The sequence below is a fragment of the Tenrec ecaudatus genome, chromosome 9 (assembly GCF_050624435.1).
Source record: "Tenrec ecaudatus isolate mTenEca1 chromosome 9, mTenEca1.hap1, whole genome shotgun sequence".
Classification (NCBI taxonomy): Eukaryota; Metazoa; Chordata; class Mammalia; order Afrosoricida; family Tenrecidae; genus Tenrec; species Tenrec ecaudatus.
This window is the reverse complement of record NC_134538.1, coordinates 37,288,115-37,305,300: the sequence shown is the minus strand read 5'-3', so window position 1 is coordinate 37,305,300 and position 17,186 is coordinate 37,288,115. Positions and strand designations below refer to the sequence as shown.

The following is a 17,186-nucleotide window of genomic DNA, read 5'->3' as shown; positions in this document are numbered from 1 at the left end:
GGGGCCCACGGAAACCCTGAGGTGAGAGGGGGAGGGCACACAGCGCTCTCACACTGTCTGGCTACCTCCCTTTGAAAGAGCCCTTCGGCCAGAACAAGGTCTCCCTGAATAGCCCCACACACTCCTGGGCTCACTCCCAGGACAGGTTTGAAAAACGATTCTGCCTTCTCTCTGCCTCAACCTGAGGGCCACTGTGCCAGCACAGGAAGGGATGGGCAGTGGTAAACTCATCCAACCCCCTTTTACAGAAGAAGGAGCGTGGGCGCAGAGAGGTTGAGGAGTCTGTCCAAGCGCACACAGCTGCATCCAATCCTTGCTCAGGTTCCCAGGCTCAGAGTTATTTGTCCCAGAGCTCTGGAGCCCCTTCCTCAGCCACTGTGGGACCACGAGAGGGCACAGGTCGGCATAGCGTCATTCCTGAGGGCTGTCCCCCTCTTCCCCATTCCTGCTCCCCCCAAACCCATCCTCCTACATATCTCCTTTGTGCATGTGTTGGGACAAGGGCCTCCCTCCCCTCGCAGGGAAGGAGGGAAAGTACCCTGAGCCCGCGGACGCAGGTCCCTAACCCGCGATGGGCGTCGCGCAGGAAGCCCGCTCCCAGCGCGCCGGGCCGGAGGGAATGGGGCTCGGCTCCTTTAAATCCCGCCCGGGCGCGCCCGAGCGGAGCCGCGCCCTTCCCGGACCCGCAGCCCCGGCCCGGCGCGTCTCCGCCACTCTCCGCCCCGCGCCTCTGCTCCCGGGAGCCGGCTCGCGCCTCGGGCCTCCCGGCGCGGCCATGAGCCGCATCTACCAGGACGGCGCCCTCCGGCACAAGGCGGTGCGGAGCGCGCGGCTGCCCGCCGCCTGGGACCCCGGCGCCCACCGGGGGTAGGCCCCGCCGCCACCAACTCCCCAGGCTGCGGGTGGCACGGAGGAAGGGAAGATTGGGGTGCCCAGATTGCCCTCTCGGGCCCGCGCCCCGCAGCCCGAGCTGCACCCCCTGAGACAAAGATGCGCAGGGCCACAGGCCGGCTTGCCCGCGGGCTCGGACCTGTCCCGACCTCTGTCCCTCCTCCAGCGCGGGCCTTTGCACGCGTGCCCACCCCCTCTAGAAAGGACCGCGCCCTTGGGGTGCCGGTGGGAGTTGGCGAGTCCAGGGCAGAGTTGGGTGCAGGAGAGCCCGCCCCGGCGGATATCCAGATCCTAAAAGCAAAGGAGCCCTTCCAGTCAAACTGACACGCCACTCACACCCCTGCCGGGAGCCGATCCCGCGCACAGCGACCTGGGAGCACGGAGTAGAACCGCCCCGTGTGTCCTGACGCTGTCAGTCTTCAGGAAGCAGGCTGCCCAGCCTTTTCCTTTGGAACAGCCGGTGGGCCCCTGTTTTCTTTTAGCAGCCAAGTGCCTTAACCATTGTGCCACCAAGACTGCCTGAAACCCAAATGCTACCTCCTGTTTTGTATGTGGTGGTTGTGACAAAATAAGAGTTGTTTTCCAATCGTGATTTCCTCCCCCCACCCCACACACCTTGTCAGCCTCTCTCCCATTTCTGCATTCCCAAAGAGGGAGCCTCCGGTTCTGATTTTATGCAGAGTGGAACCAGAAAACCTGGGGTTCAGCTGATCTCACAGGCCACCCTGCCATCTCAGTCTGGTCAGGAAAATCCTAAGTCCCCGCATCCCCGTTTCTCCAGCTCCACCAACCACTTCCGTGTTAGGTTGTTGAGGAGCACTGCTGGCGTAGTATGCTGCTAACCCAAGGTCAGAGTTCAAAACCACCGACTGCTCAGGGGAAAGTTGAGGCTTTCCACTCCTGAAGACATTGACAGTCTGGGAAACCCACAGGGGGCAGTTCTGTCCTGTTCGAGAGGGTCACTAGGGGTCAAACTTGATGGCCCTGAGTCATTAGGTCGTCCCCTATGTGATGTGAATGACAACAGAAATATATGCACGGCTTTAAAGTCAATGAGAAGGGATGATCATAGATAGCCCTTTAGAAACACCCCCCCCCCGCCCAAAATTGTTTTTCGGTTAATAAAAAGGCAACATCCTTTATATGTAGTAAACATTTTGATAGTTTACAAAAACCCTTCGTGCCCACGGTCTTTGTCACCTGAGGAGTAGTGGGGAGTGCTGAATGTGTTCTCTGCCTATTGTATGTAAGACTGAGTTCTGGGCTCTGCAGGGGGGCCCATTGCTTGGTCTCAACAGCACTGCCCTCTGGTAGTGCCCTCACTTGCACACCCACTCTGGGATAATAAAATCCACCCCTCCCACCGCCCCCCATCCCCCCACCCCCACAGGTCAGGATCTTGCTTCGCGGATCTTGGGCCATCACACTGGAAGGGGGCTATTTTCTGGCAGAGCTGACCCATCCCTTCTCTTCCTCTTGTCTCAGGGGCAACGGGGTCCTGCTGGAGGGAGAGCTGGTGGATGTGTCACGGCACAGCATCTTGGATACCCACGGCAGGAAGGTGCGCTGCTTCTGGGGTGGCAGCTCAGCGCTGGCTTTAGTCCTTCCAGAAGTCACTCCCTGCTCCAGGCTCTGCCAGTGCCGAGGACTGGGGAGGGATGCAGCTTCTTCACTGAGTGGTGCACGGGTTGTTGGGAGATGTGTCCCAATACCAACACCAACCAAATGTGGCTGAAGATGGGAAGGGATCCATTCAGGCCATGCTGGGCAGTGTGTGGCCAGGAGGAAAGGCCCGGGTCGTAGCTCAGAAAACAGACCAGGCCCTGGACCCAGATAGTGTGATTGGGCTGAGATTGGGAGCCTGAAAGCAGGAAGGGGTGAGGTGGATGCTTCAGGACTCAGCTTGTGGATGCCCTGAGGAGGGCCTGCAGGGGTGACTTATGAAAGGAATGGGGCCAGGAGCCTTGCTGGGCATGGAGTAGAGGAGGGGAGGAAGGCAGGATGGGTGGCTGGCTCTTTGTTCTTAGAGTCTAGGGCCCAGATCCCTTCCCTCTGGCCTGGTACTTCCCACTGCCTCAAAGTAGCAGGCAAGGTCAGAGAGGGCAACCAACGACCTCACCCCTCCTGGGTACCAGCTCTGATCCTGGGCAGTTGTGCGCATGCCAGCCCTTGGGAGTGGGTTATCATAAATGTACCGCTACGTTTGTTGTTTGCAGCTCTATAGAAGCAGGGCGGCTCTTGGCACCGACTCATCTTTTTTAATTGCTGTTTGCGACTGGGCATCTAAGAATGTTGGGCGTTTACACAGCAGGTCACCTGTGTGGACCTGGATCTCCACTGGGTGCACATTGGTGGCAGGGACTATGGGAGAGGGCTGCTGTTTTCTGGGCTTTTATTTCCACGCTTCATGTGACCTCTCCGTTGTTGACAGTTAGTGACTTCCCATCTCCTTGGAGCCCCTGCCACTGTTGCTCTCTCTCATGTCCAAGGTGACATCTTACACAGCCATCTCTTTGCTGTCGCTCGTTGCTGCGCCAAAGGATCCCTGCCTGTCTGCCAAATAGAATCCCAACCCAGAGCGCCAACTGAACGGCTGCCTCCAGCGGATGCTGCTTGTTCTGAGTGTCCGCGCCACCCCATGGCATGGCCCGGATATGTTGACAAGGTGACTCGTTGATAGTAGCACCCTGTCAAGGTGGCCAATGGTGCTACCCAGAGCCTTTCTCTCTACCCCATGAGAACGCCCCCCCCTCCCAGCCCCCCACTACTTTGATGCCAAGAAATGCTTTGCTTCGCCCTTCCTGGCCAAGCCAATCTGGAGTCCTGAGCCAACCTTCTCAGGAGAGTCCATGTGCACGCCCATGCTGAGGCCGAACTTCTGCTAGGGCTGACTTGTGCCCAGGCAGGCAGGGTGCTCTCCTCAGCCCGCTCCAAACTTGCTTCCTCCAAGTTTCTTGGTGAAGCTAGAGCTAAAAAAGCAATGTCCAGTCAGGTCGAGCTCCTCCCTTGGCCATTCCTGACCTCCCTCATCCATATCCACTCACCTCGGCTAGATCCTCAGGAATGCCAGTCCGTCGTGATGGGCTCTCCGACCTACCCCTTCTGACTGCCCCTCGCTCCAAAGCTCATTCCTGCCCTGTTGCCAACTTGTTTCCTGAGAGACCCTCTGGGGTCTTTGCTGCTCCGAAGGATTCCTTCTTATTTACCAGATAAGCTCCCAATGCCAACTGGGGATCTGCCTCCAACTGATCACGCTTGCCTTCCTAGCCTCGGCTTCCCCAGGTCTTGGCCAAGTGGCTCAAGGCGCTCCACTGTAGGTGGGACTCTAGATTTCTGTGTACCTGTCTTGTGTTTAATATCTATTCTAGTCCCTTACCTCTGCACTTGCAGGTCTCTCTGCTCTCTGAGACTTCACCTTCCTCAGCTCTCCCAGGAAGTGGGCATCTCTTCATCAGTCTGCTGGCATCATGCGTTGGCCTTTTCTTGTTAGACTAGCCGGCAAATAGCAGCTAGGGTTCGCTTCCCGCTTAACACCGTGCTTGCTCCTCCCCAGGATCCCATTGAAGCCTTGCAGCATTCCTAAGGGTAGCCATCACTTCACCCCTGGCTCGCAGAGGATCCTGGAGCTTGGGAGGATGGGAGTGATTTGTTCCAGGTCATGAATCTGTTGGAAGAGGCAGAGGGGCCACTGGGCCCAAGGTCTTTCTCAGTACCTTTCCCATGACACGTTGGCTGTATCCACTTCTGCTTTATGGTGTTCGGGGTGCTTCATGCTTTGTGCTTGGCTCATGGATTTTTGCATGTACTTTCTATCCTGGTCATGTGCAGGCCTTGTGCCCACCCTACTATGGACCTCTAAACCTCAACTCGCAGCCATCTAGTAGATTCTGACTCATACCAGGCCTGTAGGACAGAGTAAAACTGCCCCCTGTGAGTTTCAGAGAGTGTAACTGCTTCCAGGAGTAGAAAGCCTCCACTTTCTCCTATAGAGTGGCTGGTGATTTCGAACCGCTGACCTTGTGGTCAGCAGCCCAACATGCAACCCACTACACCACCAGGGCTCATTGTGTGCTCTACTGAACACATGAATGAATAAATGAATGAATATTTGAATGGGGGACATCAGCCCAGCTTGAATATTTTTTAGAGCTGAGGTGGGACTTGAGGGTTAAGGTGAGGTTGAGGAGGGCCACGCCCAGAGCCCAGGGGCGTTGTGTGTTGAGGTGAGCACAGTGATGGCAGCCTCCTCATTCTCTCTCTGCCGGACCACAGGAACGCTACTACGTGTTGTATGTCCAGCCCAGCAGCATCCACCGCCGCAAATTTGACCCCAAGGGAAATGAACTTGAACCCAACTTCAGCGCTACAAAGAAGGTGAACACGGGCTTCCTCATGTCATCGTACAGTAGGTATCCTTCCACCCTTCTCCCTCAGGGCCCTCCCACAGGGCGTTCTTCCTTGGCCCCTGAACCTCTCAGCCCCTAGATAATATCTTCCCAGGATGGTTAGCCTTGAAGCTACCTTGGGACCAGGGTCCTGTCTAGCTTTCTATTTCCCTTCCATCTTCTCCTACAGGCTACAAGACCACCCATGACCTGGCTCTGGACTCTTAACTGGTTGTGTCCATCTTTTTAGGTCATGCTTCTTAGTGGTTTGATAAACACTAAGTAAACAGTCTCCATTTTGTGATCTGATGTGAGTGGTCAATCCATTGGAAGAGGCATTTATTCCCTTGTGGGAATGGCCTGCATCCAACAGCTGTAGATGTTTTGGCAAAGCCTACCCTTTCTTGATCCTGTATCTGATTTGTCATCCTCTGACCTCCTGGTCTGGGGACTTGAGCCAGCAGCCTTTCATCTGACTTGCCGATTTTGGGATTTGTTAGCTTCCATTTTGAATTATGGCATTGGCAAACATATTGACTATACCATGGACTTCCAGAAGAACAAATCAAATTGTCTTGAAAGAAGTAAAACCAGGATGCTCTGTAGAAGGGACGATGTCTAGACTTTTATCTTGTGTACTTTGGACATGTTATGAGGAGACAATAGCCCCCAAGAGGAGAGTATCGTGCTTGGTAAAGTGGTGTCAGTGAAAAAGAAGACCCTCAGTGAGATGAATTAACACAGTGGCAGCAACAATGGGCTCAACCTTAGCAGCTATTGTGAGGCTGGTCCAGGACGGGGCCGCGTTCCGTTCTATAAGGTCACTGTGAGTCGGAGCCGGCTCGAGAACACCTAACAATAACAACAACCCCCAAAACCCTGCGAGCCAGCAGCCTGCTGCCTGACCTGCTGCTTTGGGGTTCTTCCGCCCTTGTAACCATGTAAGTCAGGAGAAACTTCCAGTAAGAGGGAATCCGTAGAGCATCTGGAGACCACTAAAGTTTGTTCCTGCTTCAGCAGATCCTCCCTACCTCTCCCCAAAGCAGTAAGACTCAGGATCTGGAGAGATCCCTGCCTGGCCTCCATGGTTTCAGGGGGAAGGCAGAATTCTGTAGTGAGTTTGGAGACTGACTCGTTGTGTGATCTTAGAGCAGTAACTTAACTTCTCTGAGCACAGGTTTTCTCATCTGTAACATGGGAATCTTAAAGATGGAGTAACCCTCACTGAGATTTACTGGTCAGGAAGATACTGTGCTGACACATGCTTTACAGGCCTCATTTCGTTTACAGCTGCTGTCAGTCCTGTCAAACAGGCACATTTTCTCCCTCCTTTTCAGGCGCAGGGCAATGAAGTAATTTTCTCTAAGCTCAGATTCATGAGTACCCACAGGCCTGCTGTGCAGTCTGTGAGGGGTGACTGAGGCAAGGCATCTAGAGCACTCAGTCACAAAAGACGCTCTGTGGGAGTAGCAGAGGGAGGAGGAGAGTCGGGCATAGGAGGAGGAATGGAAGGGGTAGCTGGCTAACTCCATGAACAACTGCCCCCTTTGCCATGAGACCAGAACTGGAGCGTGCACAGCGACCATTACCGAACAGCTGATTCCTCAAAGACACTACAGGAATCCTGATCTAAACAGGGATTATATGGATCAGAAGTTCAAATTCTCAGGGACTCCAGACTTTCTGGAGCCATGGAGGCTAGATGAACCCCTGAGCCCAGGGCCCTGAGATCATCTTGAAACCTGAAACCAAACATAGGTATCCCCGAAAGTTTTTTAGTGAAGACTGTTTTGAGCAGTCTGATCAGTCAAGATCAATCTAGATCAGTGGTTCTCAACCTTCCTACTGCCATGACCCTTTCATACAGTTCCTCATGTTGAGGTGACCTCCAGCCATATTTTCATTGCTACTTCATAATTATGGAAAAATGTAATTTTGCTACTGTTATAATTGGGATACCCCTGTGAAAGGGTCATTCGACCCTCAGGGGGTCGCGACCCACAAGTTGAGAACTGCTGATCTATAGGGTATTAAATTGACAACAGCTACTCTTGTGGATTAGACAAGAAGCATGGGGGCGGGCAGTGAGTTTATGGTGATGCAGAAGGGACACTTGGGGAAAAGGAGGCCGGGCATGGCGCCACAACTTGAAGAATGTAATCAATGTCACTGAATTGCTGGTTGGGGTTCCAGTTCATACGAGCAATGACTGATGACTGGTGGCAGATAAGTTCTCGTAGTAATATCGTCTTAGTTTCGTGAGGTACCTTCAGCAAAAGGCATACTTCTATGTCAGGAAAAACCATTTTGAGGTCAGGGCTAATATAAGATTTTTAGCAAAACTTAGATGAACATCTTCTAAAATCACCGAAGCTTCGTAACATAGATAGGCTGTCCTACGTAAAACAATAGTTTTTAGAAGCACCAAGAATTTTGAGGAATGCTGGAAAAATTTACGAAATGAACCCCAAGAGGGAAGACAGTCAACCCGGTGAATGAAGAAACAGCGTCCGAAGAGCAGACACTGGTCGAAGACTATGGGATGACCATTGTTAAGGTAGCTCTTGGAGTTGAGCTCTCACTGGCTCGGCGTTTTCAGTGGTAAGTGATCAAGCTTTGGGTTGAACGGTTTCTAAAAGCACTGCATGAAGATGGGCTGGCTCGAAGGGCTGATCTTTCCAACAAAGCTGAAGCTCCTGAGGACGAGCCTTGCCGCTGCCAGTCCAGTCCCGAGCGAGCGGCGTGCGCCAATCAAAACGGTGGCTTCTGAGGGAGCTGCGGGGCCAGTGAAATGAAGGCAGAGAGATCAGCTGAGAAGTTCTAGTGCCGAAATTTTTGGATTCCAAAGAGGTCATATTGGTAGATTTTCTCAGACCTGGTGATTGCGGAACTTATTTTGAGGAGGATTTCAGAAAATTGAAAACCACAGTGGTGAGGAAAAGGCCAAGGAAGTTGGACCAAGGGGTAATTTTACCCATCAGCCGTGCAGCTGCTCCGTCTTTGAGGGTAGCAGAATGGCTTGTGAAAATCTCATTGGGGTGCCTTACCCCATCTACCCATGGCCCTACCCCTGGTATGGCCCCTTCAGGCGTCCTTTTGTTTCCCAAACTCAAAAGGATATTTCAAAGAAGAATGATTTGAGACCCCAAGAAGGCCAAAGCTGCCATTTTGCCCTGGTGTAAATCAGAGAATGCAGAATGTCTGGGAGATGGAAGCGCCACCTTCCGAAGAGGGTGGACCTAAGTGTGGACGACATACTGAGAAAACGGTAGCTTCGCGATTTGATGTTTCTCTTGAAGAACATTTTCTATGACTTTCTAGCCATGTTTTTTGACTTACCCTCATATTCTCAGGAACAGAAATCAAAAGAAACGTAAAGGGGAAAAAAAGAAGAAAGAAAAGATAAACATAAGCCCTTTGTAAGAACTTCAGGAGTCTTGGTGACATAGTGGATTATGCCTTGGGCTACTTAACCACAAGTCCAGCAGTTCAAACCCACCAGTCACTCCGAAGGAGAAAACTGAGGCTTTCTGCTCTTGTAAGATTCACAGCCCCAGGAAGCCACAGGAGCAGGTCTCCCCTGTCCTGCAGGGTAGCTTTGAGCCAAGCTTAATTCGATGGCAGTGAGTGTGTGTTTTTGTTTCTGTAAGTGAATCGATAATAACCCATCCAATGCTGTCTATCTGCAGAGGTAGAAGCCAAGGGGGACACGGACAGGCTCACCCCCGAGGCGCTGAAGGAGCTGGTCAATAAGCCAGAGCTGCTGGCACTGACGGCGAGCCTCACCCCAGACCAGACCGTGGCCTTCTGGATGCCCGAGGCACAGATGGAAGTGATGGAGCTCGAGCTGGGGGCCGGGTTACGGCTGAAAACGCGGGGAGATGGCCCCTTCCTGGGTGAGCAGTACAGCCTTCCTGCTGACATAACTTCTTGTGTGGGAGTTGAGGACTCCTGGTCCCCTTCCTGAGCCTTTCCTCGGAGCTCATGGCCACTGGCTAGTCCAGTCTCGGTGGGCCCCAAGTCACTTGATATTTATTTTAAAATTCCTGGACACATGCCTTTGGGGTCTTGGCCTGGATGCCCTGGATTCCAGAGTGTTGTCCAAGCCCATGGTTCTTGTGAGCAGCCTTATAGCCTAGTAATCTAGTGCAGTGGTTCTCAACCTGTGGGTCGTGACCCCTTTGGGGTTCAAATGACCCTTTCACAGGGGTTGTCCAATTTATAACAGTAGCAAAATGACAGATATGAAGTAGCAATGAAAATAATTTTCTGGTTAGGGGGGTCCCCACAACATGAACTGTACAAAAGGGTCGCGGCATTAGGAAGGCTGAGAACCACTCAGAGACTCCCTCACCACACCCTGGCTGAGACAGTACAGAGGACAAAGGCTGAATCGAGTCCCACAGGACCCCCCACCCCAGACGAAGCCCTCCCCTTCCCCGCAGTGTTTCCCACGCAAGGCAGAAGGCCATTCAGCTTCTCTTCTTCTTTCAGAGTCATTAGCCAAACTGGAGGCAGGAACCGTGACCAGATGTAATTTTGCTGGGGATGGAAAGACAGGCACTTCCTGGACAGACAACATCATGGCCCAGAAGTCTTCAGAAGGGGCCACTGCGGAGGCCCGCGAGCAGGGAGACGGCGCAGAGGACGAGGAGTGGGTAGGTCCGGGAGACGGCTGTGGACCTGGCCTTGGAGTGCTCCTCTCTTCGGGTAGTGTTGTGGGACGAGGGGAGGACAGCAGCTCGTTTATCGGTCGTGATAAGCTCCTCATGGAATTCTGAGGGGTGAGCCCAAGCCTGACAGCCACGGTGAGGGGGACCTGGACGGGCAGTGTCCCCGTTCCGCTGCTTGTGGCGTTGCTGAGTCACAATGGACTCCAGGGCACCCTACATCCACGCACCAGAAACATTCCTACAAGGTTCCGGGGGCACACCCTCCGTCTCAGTATCTGGTGCTGCCCGAACAGAAGCCCCATCCGCGAATGGCTTCAAGAGCAGATGTGAATGTGCTCCCCTTTGGAGGCTCTGCATCCAAACCGGGCCTGGCAGGTAGACCCTTCTGTGAATCTCTTAGTGCGCAGCGTCCATTGACCGCTGTCCGTGTCCCTTGGCATGTCTTTGCATGAGTGCCGCTGTGGCTACTTTCGTAACTCAGAAGTGATTGGGTTTAGGATCCACCCTACGTTGGATTTTCTCATTAACATAAGAACAGGAAAGGCAGGTTGCAGCCCCAAAAATAGATGTCGCAGGGGAGACAGTTTGACCTGGAACCTTTCCGAGCTGGGTCTGTCTGCATGTATGCCCCAAAGATGTAAGGAAACCAGGAGGATTGGAAGAAAGGGGTACTGAGGAGAGCCTGCAAAGGCCAGTAAATCTCTCAAGCATTTCCACTGCAAGTGATTGCATTAGCCGGGCCGGGTCAGGCCGGGCCGTGGTGCAGGCGCATGAGTGATTGGCTTCTTGTTTGAAGTAGCTGGGAAGTGACTGGGTTGCTCCTCACTAGTTTTTCCCCCTGGGTCAGCCTCCTGGTTTAGCATCAGGCTGCAGGCTCTTCACAGTTGGGTTGTTTTCCTAAACTGTATTTCACTCAAAGATTTGAATCGCTATCAAAGGCCCCAATTTGAACAGTAAAAACAAAAATGTTTCCCAACAGGAAAATGAGCCATTTATCTAGGTGATAAAGATGCTTTTTATCTATCTATCTATCTATTTATTTATTTGGGGGTGACAGAGAAAGCAAGGCCAGATAGAATCGAGAGTCTGGATTCTCTTTTGTCTTGGGACGGGGGATCTGGACTGCAAAATCACTGAGAGCTGCCGGCCTGGCTCCAGGGCGAGCCTAAGGAAGAGAAGCTGTTTACCCAAAGACTCACTAACATGCTTTTACTAAGAGCTCTCTCTTTGTGTCTCTGCCCCCTTGGGTTTCCCCAGGATGCCTGAAGTTCATGGAGGACAGCAGGCCTCCAGGGCCCCACCAGAACCTGCTGTGGCGCTGTTGAGAGGTTCTTCCACCCACTTCCACTCTGGAGCTGAAGACAAAGAGCAATCCACCTGAATCAGCCTTACCTGATCCTTCCTACCCCCATCTTGGAACACCCTTTGGATAAGCTCCTCTCGTGGGGGTGGGGGCATACAGTGGCTCAGGGAAGGACCCTCCCTGGGTGAGAATCTAGTCTTCTTAGACCTTTTCCATCCTGGCCCATGATCTGGAACTTATTTTGAGAGACAGGTGGTAGACAAGTCTGGGGCAGTCTGAGATGAACTGGCTTGGTCTTGGTGCAGAGTTGGGGAGCATCCATTGGTCAGAATGGAGGGGGAAGTTTCCAGGGGGCACTTTTCTCTGTGCCTGCGATTCTTCCTGCTTTCTTTCCACACACCCACACCGTCCCAAGCCCCACACTCTGCATTGCAGCCTCTGCTCTCCTGCTCCCAGCCTCCTTGTCCCTGTCCCTGCTTCCATCCACTGATCCTGTGCCCCCTCTGAGTTTCCTGTCTGCTGCTTCCTTCCTGGGCTGGTTCTTGGTGAATGCTGTTCTCTGCGAGGCCAACAGTGTGCACTCTCACTCCCCATCTCTCAGACTCACTCTGCCAGGCTGCGTTTTTGAAAACACTTCTGTTGTTGTTTTGTACCTTGGGAACTTTTTAATAAACAAGTAAATTTTCAGAAAAGAATTCTTCCAGCGTGCTGAGTTCTTGTCACGTAAACAGTGTTCCAGCTGAGTAGCGTCCCGATTGGAAGGACTCCCATTTCTCGTTGTTCTTGAACTTTGCCTTGCTGGCTAGTGTACCCAAATGCAGATCCGAGGAGCGAGAGGGAGTTAAGTGTACATGTCCTAAGGAGGAGTAAGGACTGGGGGGCACGTAGATGGACCTTGCTTGACTTGAGGAAAGACAGGGGGTGGCGGTGAGCTCACAACGATGGTGAATTAAGATGACAAGGAGTCGGGGTTCCCTAGTGGGTTATGCTTTGGGCTGCTAACTCCAAGGTCAGTAGTTACAAAACTGCTCCTCAGGAGAAAGATGAAGGCTTTCTACTCCCGTACAGCGTTACAGCCTGGAAGCTCCACCCTGCCCCATAGGTCACTGTGCGTCGGACTGGGCTGGGTAATGGTGAGTGCTTGATGTGAGGATCCATAGTCTCGGACGTTGGAATCAAATTGATAGCAGTGGTTGGGTTGGACTTGGTTAATATATCAAGAAGGAGCCCTAGTGGCACTGCCGGCTGCTAACAGCAAAGTCAGTGGTTCAAACCCACCAGCCGCTCCAAGGGAGAACGATAAGACTGTCTGCTCCCATAGGGATTCAGTTTCGGAAGCTCAATGTGTCAAGGAGTCCCTGTGTGGCACAAACAGATCACACACTTGGCTGCTAACTGAAAGGTTGAACATTCAAGTCTACTGCAAGGCTACTTGGAAGACTGGCCTGGAAATTTACTTCTGAAGAATTAGTCATTGAAAACCTTATGGAACGTAGTCTGAATTGACACACCTGTGATTTCCTTGAATCAGCATCAATTAGATTCCACCTGGGCGACCATGCCAGATGCTTTCTGTGATAATAGCTCCAGCCGCCCTCTGTGAGTGCCCCCGTGTGCTGGCACTGTGCTGGGAACTGGCACGATCTTATTTGTAATTTCCACAGCAATTCCAGGAGTACCTATGATTATTAGCTCAATTTTTCTCATATGAAACTGAAGCTCAGCAGCTTCATAACCAATATGAAGGGCTTCAAAAAAGCTGGGGGGGGAAATGGAATGGAAAGCGAATACACTTTTCCCACAAACTTTCTGAAGGCCCTGCATATGTAGGAGAGGACTTCAAACCCAGGCCATTTGGCGGCAATGCCAATATTAATGATCACACCTTTCGGCTTCTGTGTGTATATTACAGAGGAAGAACGAGGCTTCAGAGAGATTGAGCAGCCGAGCCAAAGTCACTCAGCTACTAAGCAACAGAGCCAGAACTCAAATCTAGAGTTGTGTGAATGTGGCGGTTACATAATCTGTCAACTTGCTAAGGGGTGGAGTTCAGCCTGTGCGATGGAGATAAATAGCTCACTGGAGGCAGGAGAAACTCACTCTCTGTATTCCTGATGACAAGACACATGGAGTTAGGCTAGAGCCCTGGAGCTGGAGGAGGCACGTGGAGACCCCTGCTAGTGCTGAGATGCTTCCACCGCCACTGGATCCATAAGACTTGCCACCCACTGGCCTATGAGTCCTGCATTAGGCATCATTGGTTGTGTTTTGTGAATCTGAAGAGGAATTTATAGATTGGTATTGGACATATGGGCTAATATTGGACTTATGGACTTGATTTGGACTGGGCTGGGATGTTTTCTTAATGTGCAATTGCTCTTTGATATAAAGCTCTCTCTTACACACAAATGAGTGTCTATGAATTTGTTTCTTTAGTCTACCTGGACTAACACAGTGAGGCAAGACTTCTGCTCCTTCCCTGTGCTCTCCTACTGAAGAGTGGAGGGCACAGAGTTCTATGAAACAGGGTTGTCATCCCAGACTGCAGGGGGCTTGCTCAGAACCTTGACAGCTAATCTTTCCCAGCGGGCCCACCTCTGTTGTTATCAATAGGTGAATAATTAATATTGTATGTCCAGGGTTCACTGTCATAGTTCAAACATTTGTTTGTCCTCCAACCTATTTATGACTCGGCTCAACTTAATGGCCATGAGGCTTAGGATTCATACGTTAGCTGGCCGCCTGGAAGTCAAGAGATCAAAATGATGCATTCTTCTGCGTAACTTTGCTCCCCCGAGACATCTTTAGAGTGTTGAAAAGCAAAAATGTTACTTCGAGGACTAAGGTGCGCCTGACCCAAGCCGTGGCATTTCTAAATGCTTCATGGGCATGTGAGAGTTGGACACTGAATAAGGAAGATCGAAAAATAATCTACATGTTTGAATTGTGCTGGAAAGGAATACCGAAGATACCGCAGTCTATCAAAAGGACAAACGTGTCTGTCTTGGAAGAAGTACGGCCAGAGTGCTCCTTAGAGGCGAGGATGGCGAAACTTTGCCGTGCATCCTTTGGACATGTTGTCAGAAGAGACAAGTCCCTGGAGACGGACACGTTGCTTGGCGAAGTGGAGGGGCAGCGAAAGCGAGCAAGGCCTTCCAGGAGTCGGACTGACACGGTGGCTACCACAATGGGCTCAAGCATGGGAAGAAGGCTGAGGATGACAGAGGACAGGGCAGTGCGTCATTCTGGTAGGGACAGGGTCAGCACAGGTCGGGCCTCGGGGACAACTTGAAGTCATAGGTCATTGAGAAGTAAGTCTCTCCTCTCTTTGCCTCGCAGTCTCTCACCTCAATGGTTGTCGTAGCCACCTCACTGGTGTCTTAGAGCTGCCCCTAGGCTGGGACCTTGATTGTGGGAGTGGTCAGGGAGAGGGTTGAGTGAGAGGAGGACTGGGAAGCCTGAGCAGAGGCACTAGTGGGGGCATCCTGTTGCTCAAAGCACTGTGGCCAAAGGGTATGGCAAGTTCTGTGGGCAGGTGACCATCCCACCTACCGAGGACTAGCCTTGGGAGTCTGTGGCAACACCGCACGCGACCGAGAAGAAACAGCGACTGTGGCAGGAGCGTGGAGAATGAATAGAGTTGGATGTGTTGGAGGTGGGCAGGGCACCTTAAGCATGTTCAAGATTGGGCCTTAACAAATGATCCCATAGAGCAGAGGCGGGGAATGTCAGGCCCACGGGCCAGATAAAGCCCATCACGCTTCACCAAAAGAAAGCAACTCCAGCCATCACATTAGGGATGAGCTCATACAATGTTTGACTAGTGTGGCTTGCAAACCAGGTTATGAATATCCAACTGGCCCTTGACAGACAAAGGTTTGCCATCCTTACTGTAGAGGGTGGTATGTTTCACGTGACTGCAGGGAACCTGGCGAGGGCTCCAGTGGTTGGTTCTACAGCAGTGGCAGTAGAGGTGGGAAGAAGAAATGATTTGAATCAACAGGACTTGGGGAGCAAGATGCCCAGATTCTGGGTGAATGGAGGTACTGGAGGGTGGGGGTGGGGAAAGCCATAGTTCCTGTAATTCTAGGAAGTATTGGGAGTCGAAACCAGCACTCCCTGGGAAGGGAAAGCTTGGGGGTAAGAAGTAGGGTTCTAGGCTTAGCAGGTATGGCCACTGAGGCAGAGCCCTATCCTGGCACTAGGAAGTGGGGAGCTGCTATGGCTCAGGCTGTGTGGGTGTCCAGGAAACTTTCTGACTCTGGTAGAAGAGCCAGTGCTACCAAACTCAGCCTCAGGCTCCCACGAAGATGGTGAGGTCATGACCTTTGACTTCTCGCCTTGTTTAGCACTGGCTCAGGTATCAGGCAGGCCCAGCTAATGGGTGGAGCATTATTAGATGCACATCTCGGTCAGGGAAACAGGCAGGGGATAAAATCCTGTTCCAGGGCACCCCAGGTGACGGATTCAACTGTGCTCCCCCTTACCCTCACCCCCGCCCCAGATGGATGTTAAAAATCCCAACTCTGGTTGTAGGAGACAAAAGAGAACATACACACCCAGATCTCAAATATTTACAGATAACCTTTGTTTAGCATTGAAGAGGACAAAGACAAAGCCCCGCCCATCACCTGGACGAAGGAGGCCATCAGCATGAGGTCATAATGGAATTGGCATCTTGAATAGCACATAGGAGTTGTTTGGGGCACAAGAGACCCACCAATTTCAAATACAATTTAAGAAGAGCATTTAAGTCTTAAAGAGGACAAAGGCACATCATCCAGATGAGGGAGCCCTTAGTACAAGATCGTAATGGCATTCGAGGGTTTGCTGAGATAATGAGCTATAAAAAGGACATCAGAGGCCAAAGGAAATGGTCTGACAGGCATTCTGTTGACAGATCAATGCCTCCTAATTGGGGTAACAGACACGAGCCTGAGACGGTTGGGGCACATTCAATAAGTTGGGAAGATTAGACTAGGGCCTTCCTACCAAGGCAGTTGGGGCATGACAGACAGAAACCCCCAGCAAGGTCATCTTGAAGGACAAACCTAGGCAGGACCCTAAGGGAGGGTAGCCCTCCCTGGCTGGCTGGAGAGGGTGTGGAAGTAGGCTATGTTCTAATGAACCCTGCCTGCGGGCAAGACCATCATGGTTAATGGTCAAAAGGAATTCAATGGGAGCTTAATTCCTGTGGGGACTCTGTAAATGGATTTGGGGCCTTCACTGTCATCCAGAACCTCGAGCAAAAGGGTTGCTTGAATTCAAGCTCTAAGACGGAGGGCAAAGGAAACTGTCACAAAAGCTCAATTGGTGGCTGATCAGTGCATCACCATTGCGGCTGGGACTTTAGAAGCAGGACTGGGTCCATGATTGGGACACTTACATTATGTCAGACAGAAGAGCTTACAAAGATTGGCTTAGGGCCCACAGATCAAGGCAGTCAGGATGTTACTCATGGCCATACTACCTTAGTACCCCAAAGTTCCAACAAGGACAAGACTCCCCAAACTCACTGCCGTTGAGTGGGCTCTGACTCATAGTGTTCCTATAGGACAGGGTAGACCTGCCCCAGTGGGTTCAAACTGCTGATCTTGGGGTTAGCAGCCCAAAGCATGACCATTATACCACCAGAGTTCCTTATCCATCAAGGACACACCCAGGCAGTTCCCTAAAAACTAGACCCGACCCTCCTAGGACTGGTTAGGGGAGTGGCTGGAATCTGCCTTCTAGTGTACTCTGCCTGAGGGCAAGGCTGTTCCCATTGCCAGGAAACCATCAGAAGAAATTCAGTGGACATTTAATCCATGTGGAGATTCAAAATGAATTTGGGACGATCCCTCTCTGTGGACTCAGTGCTCAGAATTTAAACTGGAACACCGCTTTGCCATGAGCACACCACAGTTCCATTTGGCTACCAGTTCTCTCTGAATG

At 51.9% G+C, this 17,186-nt stretch overlaps 1 protein-coding gene across 1 annotated transcript; it reads left to right on the top strand.

Annotated features, from left to right (window-relative positions):
* The first annotated feature begins 615 nt into the window (after positions 1–615).
* On the top strand, positions 616–11,933 carry LOC142456739 (arpin-like). The gene is made up of 6 exons (XM_075557973.1): positions 616–867; positions 2,377–2,452; positions 5,164–5,296; positions 8,966–9,172; positions 9,771–9,934; positions 11,207–11,933. Exons 1-6 carry the CDS (start codon positions 620–622, stop codon positions 11,213–11,215), a joined length of 837 nt encoding a protein of 278 aa, XP_075414088.1. The 5' UTR covers positions 616–619; the 3' UTR covers positions 11,216–11,933.
* Positions 11,934–17,186: the final 5,253 nt, after the last annotated feature.

Coding starts and splice junctions, on each gene's coding strand:
- LOC142456739 (XM_075557973.1), top strand. CDS start 620: ATGGGGCTCGGCTCCTTTAAATCCCGCCCGGGCGCGCCCGAGCGGAGC. Junction 868..2,376: donor GACCCCGGCGCCCACCGGGG/GTAGGCCCCGCC, acceptor CTCTTGTCTCAG/GGGCAACGGGGTCCTGCTGG. Junction 5,297..8,965: donor CTTCCTCATGTCATCGTACA/GTAGGTATCCTT, acceptor GTCTATCTGCAG/AGGTAGAAGCCAAGGGGGAC.